At 46.9% G+C, this 18,815-nt stretch overlaps 1 protein-coding gene across 3 annotated transcripts in view; it reads left to right on the top strand.

The window, feature by feature from the left end:
- auh (AU RNA binding protein/enoyl-CoA hydratase) overlaps positions 1–18,815 on the top strand; it is a 140,328-nt gene that overhangs the window by 89,314 nt on the left and 32,199 nt on the right. For 2 of the 3 annotated variants that reach the window (XM_056290720.1, XM_056290718.1), the window contains one exon: positions 3,665–3,721. The exons of the other annotated variant lie outside the window; for it this stretch is intronic. In XM_056290720.1, coding sequence (XP_056146695.1) covers positions 3,665–3,721 — 57 coding nt within the window. The remainder of the gene's footprint in view (positions 1–3,664; positions 3,722–18,815) is intronic. 3 annotated transcript variants of the gene reach the window in all.

The raw sequence follows: 18,815 nt of genomic DNA, 5'->3' as shown, positions 1-18,815 counted from the left end.
AATGATAATTCGTGATGCAGCAAGTTACCACATTTTCGCCAACCGGAAACCAGTAAACTGCCGATATCTCTCATCTGGCCATTATTGTGATTTTAGGGCTACCATTTTTCTCATCAATCACATCCACGCTCCTTACATCGATTAACAACAGGAAAAGTCGGATTTTGATACAAGTCTCTCTTGCATCAAAATCCGATCATGTTAACTGGTTACTTTAGTGATGTTGAAAACACGAACAGAACATGCATTGTCCTCGTAAATGCCTTTAATTTTGCTTCGTCAGTTTTAAATATACACTCATCCATGTTTAATATCTGCACTAACCATTTCCGTAAGTTAAATTTTTCTCACTAGGGATCGATTGGCCACAAATTTGGGAGAAAAATCAGAAATAAATATATATATATATATATATATATATATATATATATATATATATATATATATACATATAGAATTCTCACTAACACTCATTCACCTCTCGTAACATTTCTTATAATGTGGGGAAACAACCATAGCCAGCTGTATTTTATACCGTTATCCTCAGTGGGGAAGTGACCCATAATCTCAAATTCTTCATTAAACGCTAGCTGCTCTCTTAATCTATCTTGTTGTTTTTATTTTCTTTTTATCTTGTATCTTGTTAGTGTTTAGTTTTTCTTTACTACAGCACGAGTGTCTGTACTGTAATAGGACCCAATTTCCCCTCAGGGATGAATAAAGTATTGTAGCGAATTCGGGAGGCAACCACAGGAACTGCTGCAGCCGGGACGCAAACCCGTATCGCCCGCACCGCGGGACACATCGCTAACCAGTCGACTAAAGGGTCGGACCCGTTATCCATGCACGTTACACTACCCCCCTCCTTCGGGATGTGTGTCCCCGCGCTTTAGCATATCAACTCCTTCATACCTCTGCTGAACCTTGGGAGTAGAAGCAGTGACAGACTGCTTCCTGGGCCCAAGGCTGGAAATAGAATTCTGCCCTTCGCTCCTCTTCCGGGTTCCCGACTACATAAGTCATGGTCTTGAGGTCTCTGCACTCAGACTGCAGCCAGTCATTGATAAAGCCCTGATGATCTCTGGCGAAGCTCAGCATGAACTCCCTCTGTGTCTTCAGCTGGTTGATGGTTTCAACGGTCTTGTGGATCTTGTTGTCGAGGCCTGCTATTTCCTGCTGACTGGCAGTAGAGAGCAGAAATGAGTTCATCTGAGTCTTCAGGGTGTCGTCCACTTCCACATCAATGTCATAACAGGCTGTCTTCTTTTGGTCGTTGGGGTCAATGCTGATCACATGGTTGATGATGATGGGCTCCGGGGGCATCAGCAATGCATGCAAACGTTGAGGGATCTCAGAGAACTTCACACGCTGGGTCTCAAAGATCTGCTGCAGGTATTTGTCACAGTTGATGAACTCGCACTCGTGGGGGTCCTGGAGCTTGTGGGTCTTGACTTATTATTAAAGGGTCGGACCCTTTAGTCGACTGGTTAACGTTGTCGCCTGCGGTGCGGAGCCCCAGGTTTGCGTCCTGGCTGTGGTGATTCGCAAATCCCAAAGGAAGGGGGCAACGTAACGATCACGGATGAATAGGCTCGGCAGCCCTTGCCTAACGGGTCGGACCCTTTAGTCGACTGGTTAACGTAGTCGCTTGCTGTATGGGAGCCATGGGTTCGCGTCCCGGATGCGGCGTCCCAAGCTGCCCACCAAATTCACTACATTGGTGTCAGAAGTGGGAAAGTGAGACCGTAAAACAATCGGAAGCGTATGCGCCCAGAGGCGTGAAGGAGCTGATATGCTTAAGCGTTAGGACGCGCTTCCCGAAGGAGCGGGGTAGTGTAACGTGCATGGATAAGTAGACACGTTGGCCCCTGGCTAACGGGTCGGACCCTTTAATCGAGCGGTCTGAGATGTCTCCCGCAGCGCGGGAGATACACGTTGGCGTCCCGGCTGCGGCAGTTCCTGTGGTTGCCCCCGGAATTCGCTACAGTATTCTGGTTCTGATTCTGATTCTGAAAAAGCAGTCGCACTGTTACTGCAGTCATACAGTATCTGCAGCTCAGACAAGCTTGCTGAAGGTTTGTAAACGGCCTCTTAGAGCCAATCAACAACTTAGTTATTTCATCTAATCCCAGGTTGGTCCCACCTACGTTAGTTAAGCCTCTATTGGATGTATTTCAGACTTTTTTGATGAAAATGATCGTTGTTAATGAGTGACAAAATATGGTATATCTCGCGATTAATTGACTAATGACTACTTTTTGGGAGCATGTGATGACTAGTAAAATGCAGCAGTCGTGAATGCCCTAGACTAGAGGAATTCACTTAATTATTCTAATTAATAATTTTCCTGTTGTAATGATATCACAGAAATCAACAATTCCAACCCTCTCACGGACCACCAGAAGGTATGGGTGCAACAGAGTTTTCAAATCAGTCTCATAAAATCAGTCTCATAAATGTATTTGACACGATCACTGGTCAGAGGATCCGCAGCCAACAGGTAACATTTCCCTATCGGCCTGCAATCAGCCAGTATGAGTGGCACCTGTGTACTGGTTGGCCTGTGATTAGGTCCACCTGTGCTGAATGGTATTTGACTGGGTCCTTTGTAGCCATTCCGGGTCGAGTCTTGGAGAGGTTTCGCGTCGGTCTGTGGAAGCCCGTGTCTCCTGCCTCCTCTGTGTGAGAGAGTGTTTTTGCGTCGTTTAGTTTTGTGTGTTTATTCTAGTTTGCGTTATTGCCTGCCCTGTTGGGCAGTGGTCTTTTGTTATTTTGTGTTGTTTTTGAAGTCCAGTAAAAAACTTGTTACTTTACAAATTACCTCTGCCTCTTCTCTGCAATTGGATCCAAATACACTGCGTTACCTTTAATTTTGGCGTTTAATATTTTATAATTAACCTACCAACATTGATGGAATATTCAAATCAGTCGCGGAGGGAGGGTCTTCAGGTAAACCAAAACGGCGAGACGAAACAAAAAACAGGAACACAGGAGTTAGACACTGAGAAACAAAACAACAGCGTGGAATAGCCACGAGAAAAGAGTTCACAGGAATCACTGGAATAGGCTTGTCAGAGCTTTACCGCAGGGTTCGGTACATCGAAGCACAGAGAGGCGTTCTGGGGGGCTTCTTGTAGAGGACTGCCTGATTGCCACAGGTGTGCCTGATGGATGATGGCAAACACCTGGTGCAGCGCAGCGCTCGTCTCCTCAGAGCGCAAACCGAGCGCTCGGATGTTTCCGGTGCGTCCGAGCAGGGGGAGTGGCTTGAATGTGCCGGCGAGGCAGCTGGGGGCAGTGAAACCACAACAAGATAGAGATATGATAGGAATAGATAGAGGTATGATAGCAATAGATAGAGGTATGATAGGAATAGGTAGAGGTATGATAGGAATAAATAGCGATATCATAGGAATAGATAGAGGTATGATAGCAATAGTGATAGGAATAGGAATTGATATATAAAAATAGAATCTTGAAACAGATGCAGTATATGCAGTTGACATATTTGAATGTGCTTGTGTATGTGGGCCTCCTTTTCTTTCTCTTACCATGTTGAGCTAAACCATATTCAAGCAGTCAATACAAGTAATGACTTGTGAATATATGAGGTATATAAGGATGCACTGAAAGTAGGTTATTTTTCTTCTTTTTTTTCTTCCAGCCAGTTCTGCAAAGATGGGGTTAGTTGAAACCAAACTTGCGATCATTCCAGGAGCAGGTAAAGTGGCGTTCTACGTCCATTCATTTGGTTATTTATTGTGAAGTAACTGTTGTTGAAGTGCTGCCTCCAGTTTGCTGTGCGTTTCAACATTTTCTAGAAGAGTAAACGGTAATGTACAGTTAGGTCCATAAGTATTTGGACAGTTACACAATATTTGTAATTTTGCCCCTGTACACCGCCACAGTGGATTTGAAATGACGTATTTGAGATGTGATTGAAGAGTAGACTTTCAGCTTTAATTTAAGGGGTTGGATAAAAATATGGCATTAACTGTTCAGGAATTACAGCCATGGATATACAGGGTCGCCCCGTTTTCAGAGGCTCAAAAGTAATTGGACAAACAAACATAACTATGATTATAACAATTATATTTAAAATTTGGAGGAAAATCCTTTGCAGTCAATGACTGTCTGAAGTCTGGAACCCATCGACATCTTCAAATTCTGAGTTTCCTCCTTTGAAATGCTCTGCCAAGACTTAACGGCAGTTGCCTTCAGTTGCTGGTTGTTTGTGGGTCTTGTAGTGATATAACGCCATGTATATCCACTGGAACTACACTAGGTGTTATGTACTACCCGGACTGTTATTATGGTTACACCACTACCATGTATGGTTATTACATCTGCCTACTGAGCCACGATTAAACCTGAGTTCTATAACCCGGTGTGGTCATTGATCCTCGACCAATACTACCCCAAGTATTACTTCATGGTGGCAGCGGTAAAGTACTCTCTATGAAGAATGAAGATAGACTGATAAAATTGTCCGTGGATAATTTCTGTCATCATTCAAGCAAGAGTGCGCCGGAGCTGAGCTAGCCGCAAAGCTAACTAGCTAGCTAGTAACAGGAGAGGTCATGGCATTGCATCTACCCACGATGAATTGGTCAGACCCGGACCTGGGTGAGGCAATTTCACTGTATAAACAGAAAATGACTCTGTATTTAGAAGATGAAGAAATAAATGGCGCAGCTAAACAAGCTAGGAAAATATGTCGTGGAATCGGAGATGAAGGATTAAAAAGACTGAACGCCAGTGGTCTCACTGATGATGAAAAGAAAAAGCCTGCCAAACTATGGGACTTCTTTGAAAAACAGCTAAAGTTGAATGTAAATTTCAGAATCCATAGACTGCAACTAATGCAACACAGACAGAAACCAGATGAGAATATTGATGATTTTGTGACCAGAGCCAGAACACTAGCACAGAAATGTCAGTTTTCAGACGAAGAGCTTAACGAGCGTATGATTGAGTTTATTATTGCGAGCACTCCCCATGATGCCCTGAGGAATGATCTATACAGCAAACCAAAAGGATATTCCTTAGCAGAGGTTCTGGCTGAGGGACGAAAATATGAAGCCCTGACAGCAAGCAATGAACAGTTAGACAAACTCAGCCTGTCACACAATGAGAGAATCCACGCTGTGGACAGGGACCGCATATGTCGTAACTGTGGGAGAAGCCACAAACCACGTCGATGTCCTGCATATGATGATGAATGCAATGCGTGTGGTGCAAAAGGTCACTGGGAGCGGTGCTGCAGGAAGGCCAAACGAGAGCGCCAGGAACACTCCAGCCAGAGCAGGAGCGGGGGAAGTAAGTCCCACACACCACAAGACAAACAGCACAAGCGCAAAACCTATATAGACAAAAAGCAACAGAGCAGGACTCGCATACATGCTGTAGAGAGTAGCAGTGAAGCAGACAGTGAGAACGAAAGTACTTACCAGAAACAGTTCCACTCCATAACTATCAGTGAAAAGTGCATGCATAGCATAGACAGCAAGCCGGCCAGAGAGGAGGCGTACGCAGTCCTGAAGGTGACACCACCTGACCTACCTGGTCGTGGATACACACTACGTCTGAGGATAGACACAGGTTCGTCATGCAACACACTCCCATTGCGTACCTTCAAGCAGATGTACGGTGAAAATGCATGCACCCAGAAACGACTGAAAAAAACCAACAGGAGGCTATCTGCATACAGTGGTCACGCCATCCCCTGCCTAGGCACCATTGACATTCCATGCCAGTACAAAGAATCCAAATGGATCAATGCAAAGTTCTATGTTGTAGACGTACCAGGGCCAGCCATAGTTGGGCTGCCAACATGTGAACTGTTAAACCTAGTGACTGTCAATGTAGATGCAGTGACCGAGAAAGGACATGCAAACCAGAAAAAAGTCAACACAAGACAGACAAAACCCAAAATGACCATATCTAACAGTGCAGACCTAAAGAGAGCATACCCAGACCAGTTTGACAAAATTGGCAACTTCAGTGGAAAGGCCAAGCTCTTCCTGAAAAAGGATGCTGAACCATTCATAGACCCACCACGTAAGTGCAGCGTTCAAATCAAAGACAAACTGAAAGATGAACTGAATAACCTAGTCGAACAAGATGTGTTAAGAAAAGTAGAACAGCACACAGACTGGTGCTCGAGTCTGGCATACAGCACAAAGAAAGACGGTTCCCTTCGCATATGCTTAGACCCCCAAATGCGTAATGCCAGCCTTAGGAGATGCCCACACAAGATTCCTACTGTGGAGGAACTGAACCCGAAGTTTGCAAATGCAAAAATATTCAGCAAACTTGACGCAAAAGCTGGATATTGGTCAATACACCTAGAGGAAGAGTCACAACTGCTAACCACATTCCGAACTCCATTTGGTAGATACTGCTGGAAACGTTTGCCATTTGGTCTCAGTGTCTCTCAAGATCTCTTCCAGGCAAAGATGGACCAAATCCTGGAGGGGCTCGACGGTGTCGTCAGCATAGCCGATGATATCGCAGTCTACGGAGCAAGCGAAGAGGAGCATGACAGGAACCTGACCAACCTGATGGAGAGAGCAGCCAAGATAGGTATTGTGTTCAACAGTGACAGGTGCACAATCAAACAGACAAGCATCTCATTCTGTGGCAACCTGTACACAGACAAAGGTATCAAACCTGACCCAGCCAAAATCAGGGACATCCAGAAAATGCCGACACCCCAGAACAAAGATGAACTGAGCAGATTCTTGGGGATGCTGACCTACCTGTCACCCTACATCCCAAAGTTCGCAGACAAAGCACACACACTGAGGGTGCTGCTGAAAAGTGAAGTGCCTTGGACATGGGACACTGACCACCAAAAGAGCTTTGAGGACCTGAAATCAGTTATCAACGAACATGACTGCCTGAAGTACTATGATCCAAGCACACCTCTGACACTTGAGGTCGATGCATCACAGAAAGGACTGGGCGTGGCATTAGTGCAGAACAAAAGACCCATAGCTTTTGGCTCAAAGACACTGGACGACTGCCAATCCAGGTACAGCAACATAGAGCGAGAAATGCTGGCCATAGTCTATGGAATGCAGCGATACCATACCTACCTGTATGGGAAGTCATTCATTGTAGTTACAGACCACAAACCCCTCGTTACCATATGCACAAAGCCACTGCATGCCGCCCCGCCACGGCTTCAGCGAATGCTGATAAAAACACAAGGATACAACTACGAGGTCACGTATCGACCAGGAAACCAGATGGTCCTGGCAGACACACTCAGCCGACTACCCAACCCTGAGAACAACAGCAACATCGAGCTGGACGAGCGCATTGACGGAATAGAGGCAGAAGTCGAGGATCCAGAGATGCTCACTGTTGCAATGATAAACTTCTCTCCCGAGAAACAGGACGCACTCCGCACGGAAACCACCAGCGACCCCAGACTCAATGCACTGAAAGAGCTGATCCACCAGGGATGGCCAGACAACATCAAAGCTCTACCAAGACAACTACGTGAGTACTGGTCATTCAGAGATGAGCTCGCAGTTGAAGCAGGAGTCATATTCAAAGGCAGACAGGTGCTCATCCCAGACTCCATGACTGATTCTATACTCGAACAGCTGCATGTAGGACACCAGGGCATCGAAAAGACACGGCGACTGGCGAGAGAAAGTGTCTACTGGATCAGAATGAACGATGACATCGAAAGAGTCTGCAGGTCATGTAGCGTATGCGTGGAACATCAGGATGCAAATCCAAAGCAACCTCTGAACCCACACAACAAACCGTCAAAACCATGGCAATCCCTGGCTTCTGATCTATTCCAGATCGATGGACATCAGTATTTACTGATTGTGGACAGATATTCTAAGTTCCCTCTAGTGGATGAAATGCCCATGCCTGTGTCCAGCCGGGCAGTTGCACAAAAAATGGAAATGTACATGTCTCTTATTGGAAGGCCTGACGAGATACTTACAGATAATGGACCCCAGTACACAGGGCACGCGTTCCAGAAATTCACGGCTGACTGGGGAATCAGGCACGTGACAAGCTCACCCCACTATCCAAAAAGCAATGGATTCATTGAGAGGCATGTGCGACACATCAAATCCATTGTGAAGAAAATCATGAGACAAGGAGGTAACATACAAGTGGCCTTACTACAGGTCAGAGCAACACCCGTCAACAGTAAACTACCATCACCAGCAGAACTGATCTTTGGAAGGACAGTCACCACCCTGCTGCCGAGTCGAGGGGACCCAGGCAAGGAGGAAAACCGACTCCACCTGGAGCAGAGAACAGCAAACATGAAGGAACATCATGACCGCAGCAGCAGCAGAGACCTACCTCCACTCGGTCCCGGACAGCACGTGTCTGTCTTAAACAAGGAAAAAGGGACTTGGTATCCAGCCACCGTTGTACAAAAGTGCAATGAGCCAAGGAGCTACATTGTGCAAACATCAAATGGGAACAAACTCAGACGTGGCAGGAGCCACCTGCGGGAAATTCACCACCCCCATACACTGAGGAGCGCAAGAACCCGCTTCACAGAACCTCAACGGGACACTCATGCAGCTGGAACTTCTTCCAGCCAAACCTGTGAAACACACAAGACAGTGCGCACAAGATATGGAAGAGCTGTTTCCAAACCAGCTCACTACAAGGACTATGAGTAGAGACAATCACACACAAAAGGAGGGCTCTGAATATGTTTATTGTTTTTTGAGATGGACAATTCTGAGTGTGTTGTCTAAAAAAAAAAATAGAGAAGGCAACCTCTGTGTAATGACTGTACAATGCTGATCAATGATTGTACCACATTGGAGTGTTCTAGAGTATTTTGATACTGTAAAAATTGAAAATTAAACAGGGGGGATGTAGTGATATAACGCCATGTATATCCACTGGAACTACACTAGGTGTTATGTACTACCCGGACTGTTATTATGGTTACACCACTACCATGTATGGTTATTACGTCTGCCTACTGAGCCACGATTAAACCTGAGTTCTATAACCCGGTGTGGTCATTGATCCTCGACCAATACTACCCCAAGTATTACTTCAGGTCTTTTGGCCATTAGTTTGATCTTCAACAAGTGAAAAGCATGCTCAGTTGGGTTGAGGTCAGGTGACTGACTTGGTCACTGATTAATATTCCACTTTTCTGCCTTGAGAGACTCTTGGGTTACTTTTTCAGCTTGTTTTGTGTCATTATCCATCTGCAGTGTGAAGCGCCGTCCTCTCAGTTTCTTGACGTTTGGCTAAATCTGAGCAAATGGTATATCCTCATAAACATCACAATCCATCCTGATACTTCTGTCAGTAGTCACATCACCAATAAACACCAATGACCAAGTTCCACTGGCAACCATACATGCCCATTTCATTACACTACCTCCACCATGTTTGACAGATGATATGGTATGCTGAGAATCATGAGCTGTTCCTTTTGTTCTCCACACTTTTCCTCTTCCCATCCTTCTCGTACAAGTTAATCATTGCTTCATCTGTCCTAAGAACCTTGTTCCAGAATTGGGTAGGTTTTTAGATGTTTTTAAACACAGTCTAATTTGGCCTTCCTGTTCTTAAGTGACACCAGTGGTTTTCACCTTGTCGTAAACCCTATGTATTTATTTTCATGCAGGCGTCTCTTGATTATAGACTTGGACAATGATACCCCTACCTCTCAAGAGTGTTTTTGACCTCACTAGATGTTGTGAATGTGTTTGTCTTTACTAGGGAAATAATTCTGCGATCATCCACTGTACATGTGTTCCGTGGTCTTTTGGTGTTTGCTGAGCTTGCCAGTGCATTCTTTCTTTTCAAAAATGTACCAAAATGTTGATTTGGCCACTCCTGGAGTGTTTACTATCCATCTGATAGATTTCCTTTGCTTTTTGAGCCTAATGATGGCCCCCATTACTTGTATTGATACCTGTATGGACTTCATGTTGAGAGTTCTGATAAACAGCTACCAAATGCAAATGTAAATACTTGGAATGAACTCCAGACCTTTTATCTGCTTAATTTGTCATGGAATAATGATGGAAAAGGTCTTACTTGCCCATGAAACCACTTGTTTGTCAAGTGTCCAATTACTTTTGATCCTCTGAAAATGGAGTGACCATAGTAGACCTGTAATTCCTGAACGGTTAAAGCAACATTTTTGTCCAACCCCTTAAATTAAAGCTGATAGTCCAAACTTCAGTCACATATTTGTTACTTCATTTCAAATCCACTGTGGTGGTGTACAGGGGCAAATTTACAAATATTGCGTCACTCTCCAAATACTTATGGACCTAACTGTATGTAGATTAACGGAATCCTTCATACAAAGCTACATTGACTGTTCACTCCATAGAAGGCTACAGATAATCTGCGCATAATTTTGTATACAAAACTATGTGCAGATTATCTATAGCCTTCTAGAGGTATGATGAGCCACCTAGAGGTTAATAAATGATAATGCACCCAGCGTGGGATCATATCAATGGCTAAGATTAGGGGTGCACAATTCAGGAAATGTCACGATTCGATTTGATTCCGATTCTTGGGATCACAATTCAATTCAAAATTGATTCGCATTCAAAATCGATTCTCAGTTCAGTACATTCATAGATTTGATTTTGGATTGCTGTTTTGAGTTACTTTCCCACTTGACTGCGGTAGACACTTTTATAGGTCTCAGTGGGGGAAAAAAATCACACTCAATCAAATGTAAACGTTTACTACTCAATGTCCACCCTGAGTAAGATTTATTTTCCCTAAGCATAACCCTTAACGTAACCCTAAACATAAACCTAAGTCTAAGTCTAATTGTAAGCATAAGCCTAACCGTAAGCCTGACCCTAATCCTAAGCCTAAGCCTAACCATAAACCTGACGCCTAGCCCACTCAGCCAACAGGAAACCAAGGCAGCCCTGAGACAAAGGGTAACATGAATACTTAATACAAAAATAAAAATGTTTGCAAAGATAAACTGCAAAGTGCAGACCTTCAAATAATAACTTAAATTCAGTACTCAAATAACAAAATCAAACAGACAATAGCTGCCTTCTACATTTAGCAGCAAAGTGCTGTAACTAGTGGTTAACTTTTAAAACGTGAACTAAATTTCCCTGGAGGATGGACTCAAATAAAATGAGCAATAAACACTGTTAGCCAGAGGTCTCCATCTGAAACAGTTCTTTCTCCTCCTGTTCTTTCACAGACATAAGTCAGGAACACACAGTAACACAAAATGGCCGCATTATACTTCCTAACATCAGAAGTAGCTGAATAGCATGACTGGCAAGTTTACTTCACTACGCTTCCCCAGTTACACATTCAACATTAGGCAGTCCTTTTTCATTACTTCTCATGTGTAACTGTACACTGCACTTTTAAGAGTGGCTGGTGTTGCCACATGTTAGTGCTACTCTGGGTGCTTTCTTCAAGGCTTCCACGATCTTTTCTTTTGTCTGTTGGTAAAGCTGAAGATGTGGCTTTGGTAAAAAGGCTCGGTTGTTGGTGTATTTTTCCTTTGAGGTCGGCGATGATAGCGGCTCTGGCAACTCAGGTGCACATGCCATATTTGCCTTTGTGCGTGGTATTGTTGTTGTGGTTACACCGCCCTGAGCTGCTTCCCCAGCATGTTCAAGCCACTCCCCTAGCTCGGACATGCTGAAAACATCCGAGCGCTCGGTTCACGATCTGAGGAGACGAGCGCTGCGCTGCACCAGGTGTTTGCCATCATCTATCAGGCACACATGCGGCAATCAGGCAGCCCTCTACAAGAAGCCCCCCAGAACTCCTCTCTGTGCTTCGACGTACTGAACCCTGCGGTAAAGCTCTGACAAGTCTATTCCAGTGATTTTCCTGCTTAACTTTTTCTTGTGACTATTTTCACACTGCTGTTTTATTCCTCAGTATCTAACTCCTGTGTTCCTGTTTTTATGTGTTTTGTCTCACTGTTTTTGTTTCCGCAAGACCCTCTGTTACGGCCTCTGCGACTTCCACGGCTCCCCACGTCTCCCTCGCTCCTCGTCCCCAGCGACCTTCACGTTTTCCCCGGGCCTCTCCAGCGATCTCCCTCTGTATCTCTCTCCCTGGATCCCTTCCTTCGGACATGATGTCCTGGATCTCGGACCCGGACTTCCTCGGACAACCCCTCGCTCTACGGATCCCGACTTTGGTAGCCAGGCGCATGCACATCGTCTCAACAACTCCCACCTGAGATTCCCCTGTTATCATCCCTGTGGCAGTGTTGTTTATTTTCCTGCATTAAAATCGTCTTTGGGTTTTCTCGGTGCTCTGTCTGTCTGTCCTTTGGGTTTTGCTACACTGGCCTCTGGTCTTCATTCCTGATATGTAACAGAACGTCGAAGCCAGAATGAGCCAAAGCAAACCCGAGGGACAAGCGGTCGCTCAAGCAGCTATAGCCCCTATGCCTCAGAACCCTATAGCTCGAGGCAGTGGTAAAGGACCGCAGCACTCAACTCACCCAACTCCATTCTAAGGTTAGCACTGCCTTCTCCCAGATCACTGGAGAAATCAGCGGGCTCCAGGCTAACTCGTGTACCTCGGCGAGCACCCTTGCTTCACTCTCCATGCAGATCGCTGCTCTGACAGTGGCAGTGTCCAAGATCAGCGATCATCCTGCTGTGACCCCAGTCTCTGGCCCCAGCCCAGCTCCAGCTCCCAGTCCCTCCGAGCCTCCCTCCGGTCAACTGTATCATGATCCCCGTGTTGAGCCTAACCTCCCCTGTTCTAAAGCCTTTGGTGGGGAGTTTGAGCAGTGCAGAGGTTTTCTCGGTCAGTGCGAGCTCCTGTTCAAACAACAGCCAGCCAGGTATGGGACGGCTAAGGTAGCCCTGGTGATATCCCTGTTGACTGGCAGAGCCCTCAGTTGGGCATTGGCGGCGGTTGGCCATCACGAACCATTCTCCACCAACTATGATGCCTTTCGTTTAGTGTTCGACCACCCAGTGGACGGGGAGGACGCAGCTGGCCGCCTCCATTCTATCCAGCAGGGAGCTAGGTCAGTGGCAGACTACACCCTGGAGGTTAGGATACTGGCAGCTAACAGTGGATGGGACGACACAGCGCTTAAGAGCGCATATAGGAGGGGGCTGAACGATTCCATCAAGGATTTCATTGTTAGAGACCGGCCCTCTTCTTTCAATGAGCTCATCAATCTCGCTCTCCGGATGGATGAACGGTTGCAGGAGCGGCGTCTGGAGCGCGCTCAATGCGCCGGAGTCTCCCATAGACCTACCTCCGCCCGAACTACCAGCGGGTCCCCTGTTCCAGCGTCCCGCAGCCACTCTCCGCCCTCTCAATACCCCATGCTGCACCTGGCATCATCTGCACCCAGATCGGAGGAGGAGCCTATGCAGTTGGGTCGGTTACGGCTTCCACTGGAGGAATGGGAGCAGAGGATGAATGACCGACTCTGCCTCTACTGTGGGAAGTCAGGCCATTACATTCGAGCCTGCCTGACTCGCCCACAAAGACCAGACTCGCTAGTGGGGGGTGTCCAAATGAACTTGACCACCCTGCCACAGTCCAAAAAAGAGCACAATTGATTGTTTCCTGTCACTCTCACCTGGGATAAGAAATCACTTTCTATCAGCGCACTGTCTGATTCAGGGGCAGACGAGTGTTTGATTGACATCTCACTGGCCTGGCAAGCCAGCATTCCACTCGTCCCGCTTGACACTCCCCTCACAGCCCAAACCTTAGACGGTCGTTCACTCCGTAGAATTACAGCACAGCTTCTCTCAATCACGTAGAGACTGCGCGTTTTTTGGCCTTGCACGTCCCGGCAGTGCCCCTCGTGTTAGGTAGACCGTGGTTGGAGAGGCACGATCCCCACATCTCATTGTCCACTGGGCGGATATTGGGTTGGAGCGTTGCGTGTCATGCCAACTGCCTTCGCTCCGCTCTCTCTCCGACCAGTGGCCCCAGCCCCGTGCTCTCTCCCCCGGATCTCACTGGTGTACCTTCTGTCTATCACGATTTAGCTCCCATGTTTAGCAAAGACAGTGCACTTTCACTTCCCCCCTCACCATACCTATCATTGCACCATAGACCTCCTTCCCGGGGCTGCCCTTCCCACTGGTTGGCTGTGTAACCTCTCGGTCCTGGAGAAGGAGTCTATGCGCAATTATATCACAGAGTCCCTGGCCTCAGGAATCATAAGGCCCTCGTCGTCCCTGGTTGCAGCGGGCTTCTTTTTTGTGGCGAAGAAGGATGGCAGCCTGAGGCCCGGTATAGATTATCGTCAGTTAAATGACGTCGCTGTTAAAGATAAGTATCCACTTCCCCTTATGAGTTCCACTTTCGAGCCACTCATTCACGCCACGGTGTTCACTAAACTAGAACTACGTAGTGCGTACCATTTGGTGCATATTCGAGAGTGTGACGATTGCAAGACGGCCTTCAACATGCACTTAGGGCATTTCAAGTACCTTGTCATGTCCTTTGGTCTCATCAATGCCCCGGCCGTCTTCCAAGCGCTGGTCAACGACGTGTTGCGGGACATGTTAAATACGTTTGTGGTGGTATACCTGGACGACATCCTCGTGTTCTCCAGGACAGAGGAGGAACACCACCAGCACGTCTGCCTGGTCCTCCAACGGCTGCTGGAGAACAGGCTGTTCGTGAAGGCCGAGAAGTGCGTGTTCTACTCCGCCTCCGTGGAATTTCTCGACCACATTGTGGAGAAGGGGTACACCCACACCAACCCCAGGAAGATCCGAGCGGTGGAGGAGTGGGCATGGCCTATCGACAGGGCTGTCGTGGATTTTCCTTTAACCTTTTAATGGGCTCTTGCCCCAGCAACCTCTGGGAAGAATAATCATTGGACAAATATTGGAGTAAACAGAGAATCTTTAATGCATCTGCAGATGGAGAGACATATAACCACAGAAAAGTCAGTCTGTGAGGATATGCTCTAACTTGAGCTGGAGGTAGTGGTTTTTTATAGAGCAGTCCGTCGCGTCATACCCTATGTTTCTTGCATTAACCAAGGTGTTGTCTTACAAAGGAATGCAGGAAAACATCTATGTTAATCATGTCCTGTGTCTGGTGTGTCTGTGGGTCCGTTAACCTTATCTTTGCTGTCCCAGGCTGGAGAGGCCCTCATGATTTAATGGCCATGTGTGTCTGCAGTGTGTGGGATTTAGTGGCCATGTGTGTGTGTCTGCAGTGAGTGAGAAGTTTCATACACACAGAGAAGTGGAAAGCTACAGAGTACATACGGAGTGCATATGGAGTACAATTTGTACTCCATAGGGCTCAACTCTGGCGCTTCCTCGGGTTCTCCACTTTTTATCAGCGCTTCATCAGGGGGTTCAGCCAAGTGGCCGCCCCCCTCATGGCACTATCTCCACCCTCCACCCCTTCTCTTGGACCCCGGAGGCGGAGGCCGCTTTCTCGGCCTTGAAGGAACTGTTTATGACAACTCCGGTGCTCACTCACCCTGACCCGTCCAAGCCATTCATCGTGGAGGTGGACGCGTCGGACATGGGCATCGGAGCCATCCTCTCCCAGTGGTCGGAGGAGGACCAGAGAGTTCACCCGTGCGCCTTCCTCTCCTGGTGTTTCAGCCCTGCAGAGAGGAATTATGACATCAGCAACAGGAAGTTGCTGGCGGTCTATGCCGCCCTGGAAGAGTGGAGACACTGGTTGGAGGGAGCGAAGCAGCCATTCGTTGTGTGGTCAGACCACAAGAATCTGACCTACATGCGAGCGGCGAAGAGGCTTAACTCCCGGCAGGCGCACTGGGCTCTTTTTTAGCCGGCCTCACCTACCACCCGGGTTCCAAGAACGTCAGGGCAGATGCCCTCTCCCGCCTGTTTCCAGTGGGGTCCCCTGATGCACCGGACACCCCTGACACCATCCTTCCCCCAGCCCGGGTGGTGGATGCCATCACCTGGGCTATCGAATCAGTGGTGAGAAGAGCTTAGCGTGCCCAGCCCGACCCAGGCAACGGATCCCGGAATCGCCTATTTGTCCCGTCCACCGTCCGGTCCCAGGTGCTGGAGTGGGGGCACTCCAGCTGGTTCGCCTGTCATCCCGGCGTCCACCGGATGGTGGCCCTCATCCGCAGACGCTTCTGGTTCCTCACTATGGAGGCAGGCCGCCTGCCCCACCTGTGCCCGCAGTAAGGCTACCCATCGCCCGCCGGCGGGTCTTCTGTGCCCTCTCCCTGTCCCCGGTCGACCTTGGTCACATATTGCCTTTGACTTCAGTTCGCACTCTGAGGCTCTGAGGAGATGAGCGCTGAGGAGACGACCCGGACTTCCTCGGACAACCCCTCGCTCTACGGATTCGGACTTTGGTAGCCAGGAGCACGCACATCGTCTCAACAACCCCCACCTGAGATTCCCCTTGTTATCATCCCTGTGGCAGTGTTGTTTATTTTCCTGCATTAAAATTGCCTACGGGTTATCTCGGTGCTCTGTGTCTGTCTGTCCTTTGGGTTCCGCTACACTGGCCTCGTCTTCATTCGTGATATGTAACAATTGTAGTGGCGACTCAAATTGAAATCCTTCATGGCTATTATATTATTATTATTATGGCTGATTTGTTTCCAGACCCACTAAACACATTGGTTTGCCTTTGAATTCCGTAAAAAGATATTCTGTTTCCCATCTTGCCTGGAAGACACGGTTCTCTAGGTCAAGTTTTCGTCTTCTTTTTTTTGTGGATTTTCCCCCCTTTTCTCCCCAATTGTATCCGCCCAATTACCCCAATCTTCCAAGCCGTCACGGTCACTGCGCCACCCCCTCTGCCGACTACCACATGCCTCCTGCGATACATGTTGAGTCGCCAGCCGCTTCTTTTCACCTGATAGTGAGGAATTTTGCTAGGGTGATGTAGTGTGTGGGAGGATCACGCTATTCCTCCCAGTTCCCCCTCCCCCCTGAACAGGCACCCCGACCGACCAGAGGAGGTGCTAGTGCAGCGAGCAGGACACATACCCACATCCGGCTTCCCACCTGCAGACACAGCCAGTTGTGTCTGTAGGGATACCTAACCAAGCCGGAGGTAAAACGGGGATTCGAACTGGCGATCCCCATGTTGGTAGGTAGTGGAATAGGCCGCTACGCCACCCGGATGCCCAAGTTTTATTTTTTTGCCGCTCATGTCGCATCTCGTTGCGTGTTGTTGCAGAAGAGGCCTGCTGAGACCAAAACGAGACTATGTGCAAGCAGTTGCTTGGCTACAGGCCTCTTGTGTTTCGAGGGAGCGCCCTCTATCAGTGGACAGTATAATTACAGTTGGGATCTGGTTCAAATTGTGGTTAAATGGCCCGCTTGCTTCCAATGCCTGTGAAACCAACAATTTATTGTTATTTTGAAAGTGACCTGCCAGTGTGGACCACCAGTTTCCCATCTCTGATTTGGATGAAACAAAAGCATGCATCTGGGTAACTCTACTTCCTCGATGGCTCAGTTGAGTTGTGGTGTCCCTCAAGGCTCAGTTCTTGGTCCCTTCTCTTTTATCTATACATGCTACCCCTTGGCCAGGTCATTCAAAATCACGATGTGCTTTACGATTTTTATGCTGACGATGTTCGGTTATACGTGCCACTAAAACCCACAGATCCTAGCACCCTAGCAAATCTCATAACTTACCTCTCTGACATTAAATCCTGGATGTCTGAAAATTTTCTCAAATTTAATGATGATAAGTCTGAGGTCATTCTGTTCGGTCCTGAAAATTCCATCAGCTGTTTTGTTACTAATCCTGGTGGTCTGTCAGGTAGTCTTCAGCAGGCTACTAGGAATCTTGGGGTAGTATTCAATGCTGACCTTGGTTTTGATAATCAAATCAAACATGTTGTTCAGTCATGCTTTCTCCAGCTCAAGCTTTTGCAATCTGTAAAAAGTTGTACATCTATTATCTATTATCAGCTTGACTATTGTAATGCACTTTATTTTGGTATCAGAAAGGGCTCCCTCCGCCATCTGCAGTTGGTACAAAATGCCGCTGCTCGGCTCATTACCAGGACAAATAGGCATGACCATATCGCTCCTGTGCTTGCCTCCCTGCACTGGCTCTGTTATATTTAATATTGATTTTGTAATTTTATTGCTCACTTTTAAGGCTTTAAATGGTCTTGTGCCTCCATCCATCCATCCATCCATTATCCAAACGACTTATCCTGCTCTCAGGGTCGCGGGGATGCTGAAGGCTATCCCAGCAGTCACCGGGGTTTACCAGGTATATGCCCTTTTAACCATTAAGATCCGCAGATGGAGCCCTGCTGGTTATTTCTAGGTCTCGGGTTTGTTACAAAAGGGTGATATTGCTGTTAGAGCCCCCACACTATAGACCTCTCTTCCTGTTGAACTAAGACAAACCAAGTCTCTAGCTTCTTTTAAATCTCATTTTGAAACTTTTCTTTTAATGAAAGCTTTTACAAATGTTTGATATTTGTTTTTATTTATTCATAGTTTTTTATTTTTACTCTTAATTATTTGACCTTGCTCTTATTTTTGCCTTGTCTGGTTTTATTTCTTTGTAAAGTACTTTATAAAAAATGGTTTAGAAAAGCACTATATGAATAGATATTATCAGGGTCTTAGTATCAGCCACAAGCAGAATGGGCCAAATTTTTGCAATGTTTGCATGTGGAAAAAGCCATCCTGGTGATTTCTATAATGTGAAATCCAAAAGATCGGGTATGATCAAAAATAACACCAAGGTTTTTGGATTTGGAGCTTTGGAAGATCACACAGTTGTAAAGAGATACCGTTACTTGATCATATTTGTGACTTTGTCTAGCAAGGCCAATTGGTTTTTCAGAATTAAGTTGTAAAGAC

This window comes from Lampris incognitus, chromosome 12, assembly GCF_029633865.1.
Source record: "Lampris incognitus isolate fLamInc1 chromosome 12, fLamInc1.hap2, whole genome shotgun sequence".
NCBI lineage: Eukaryota > Metazoa > Chordata > Actinopteri > Lampriformes > Lampridae > Lampris > Lampris incognitus.
Note: the sequence above shows the minus strand (reverse complement) of the source record. Positions and strands in the feature narration are given on the sequence as shown.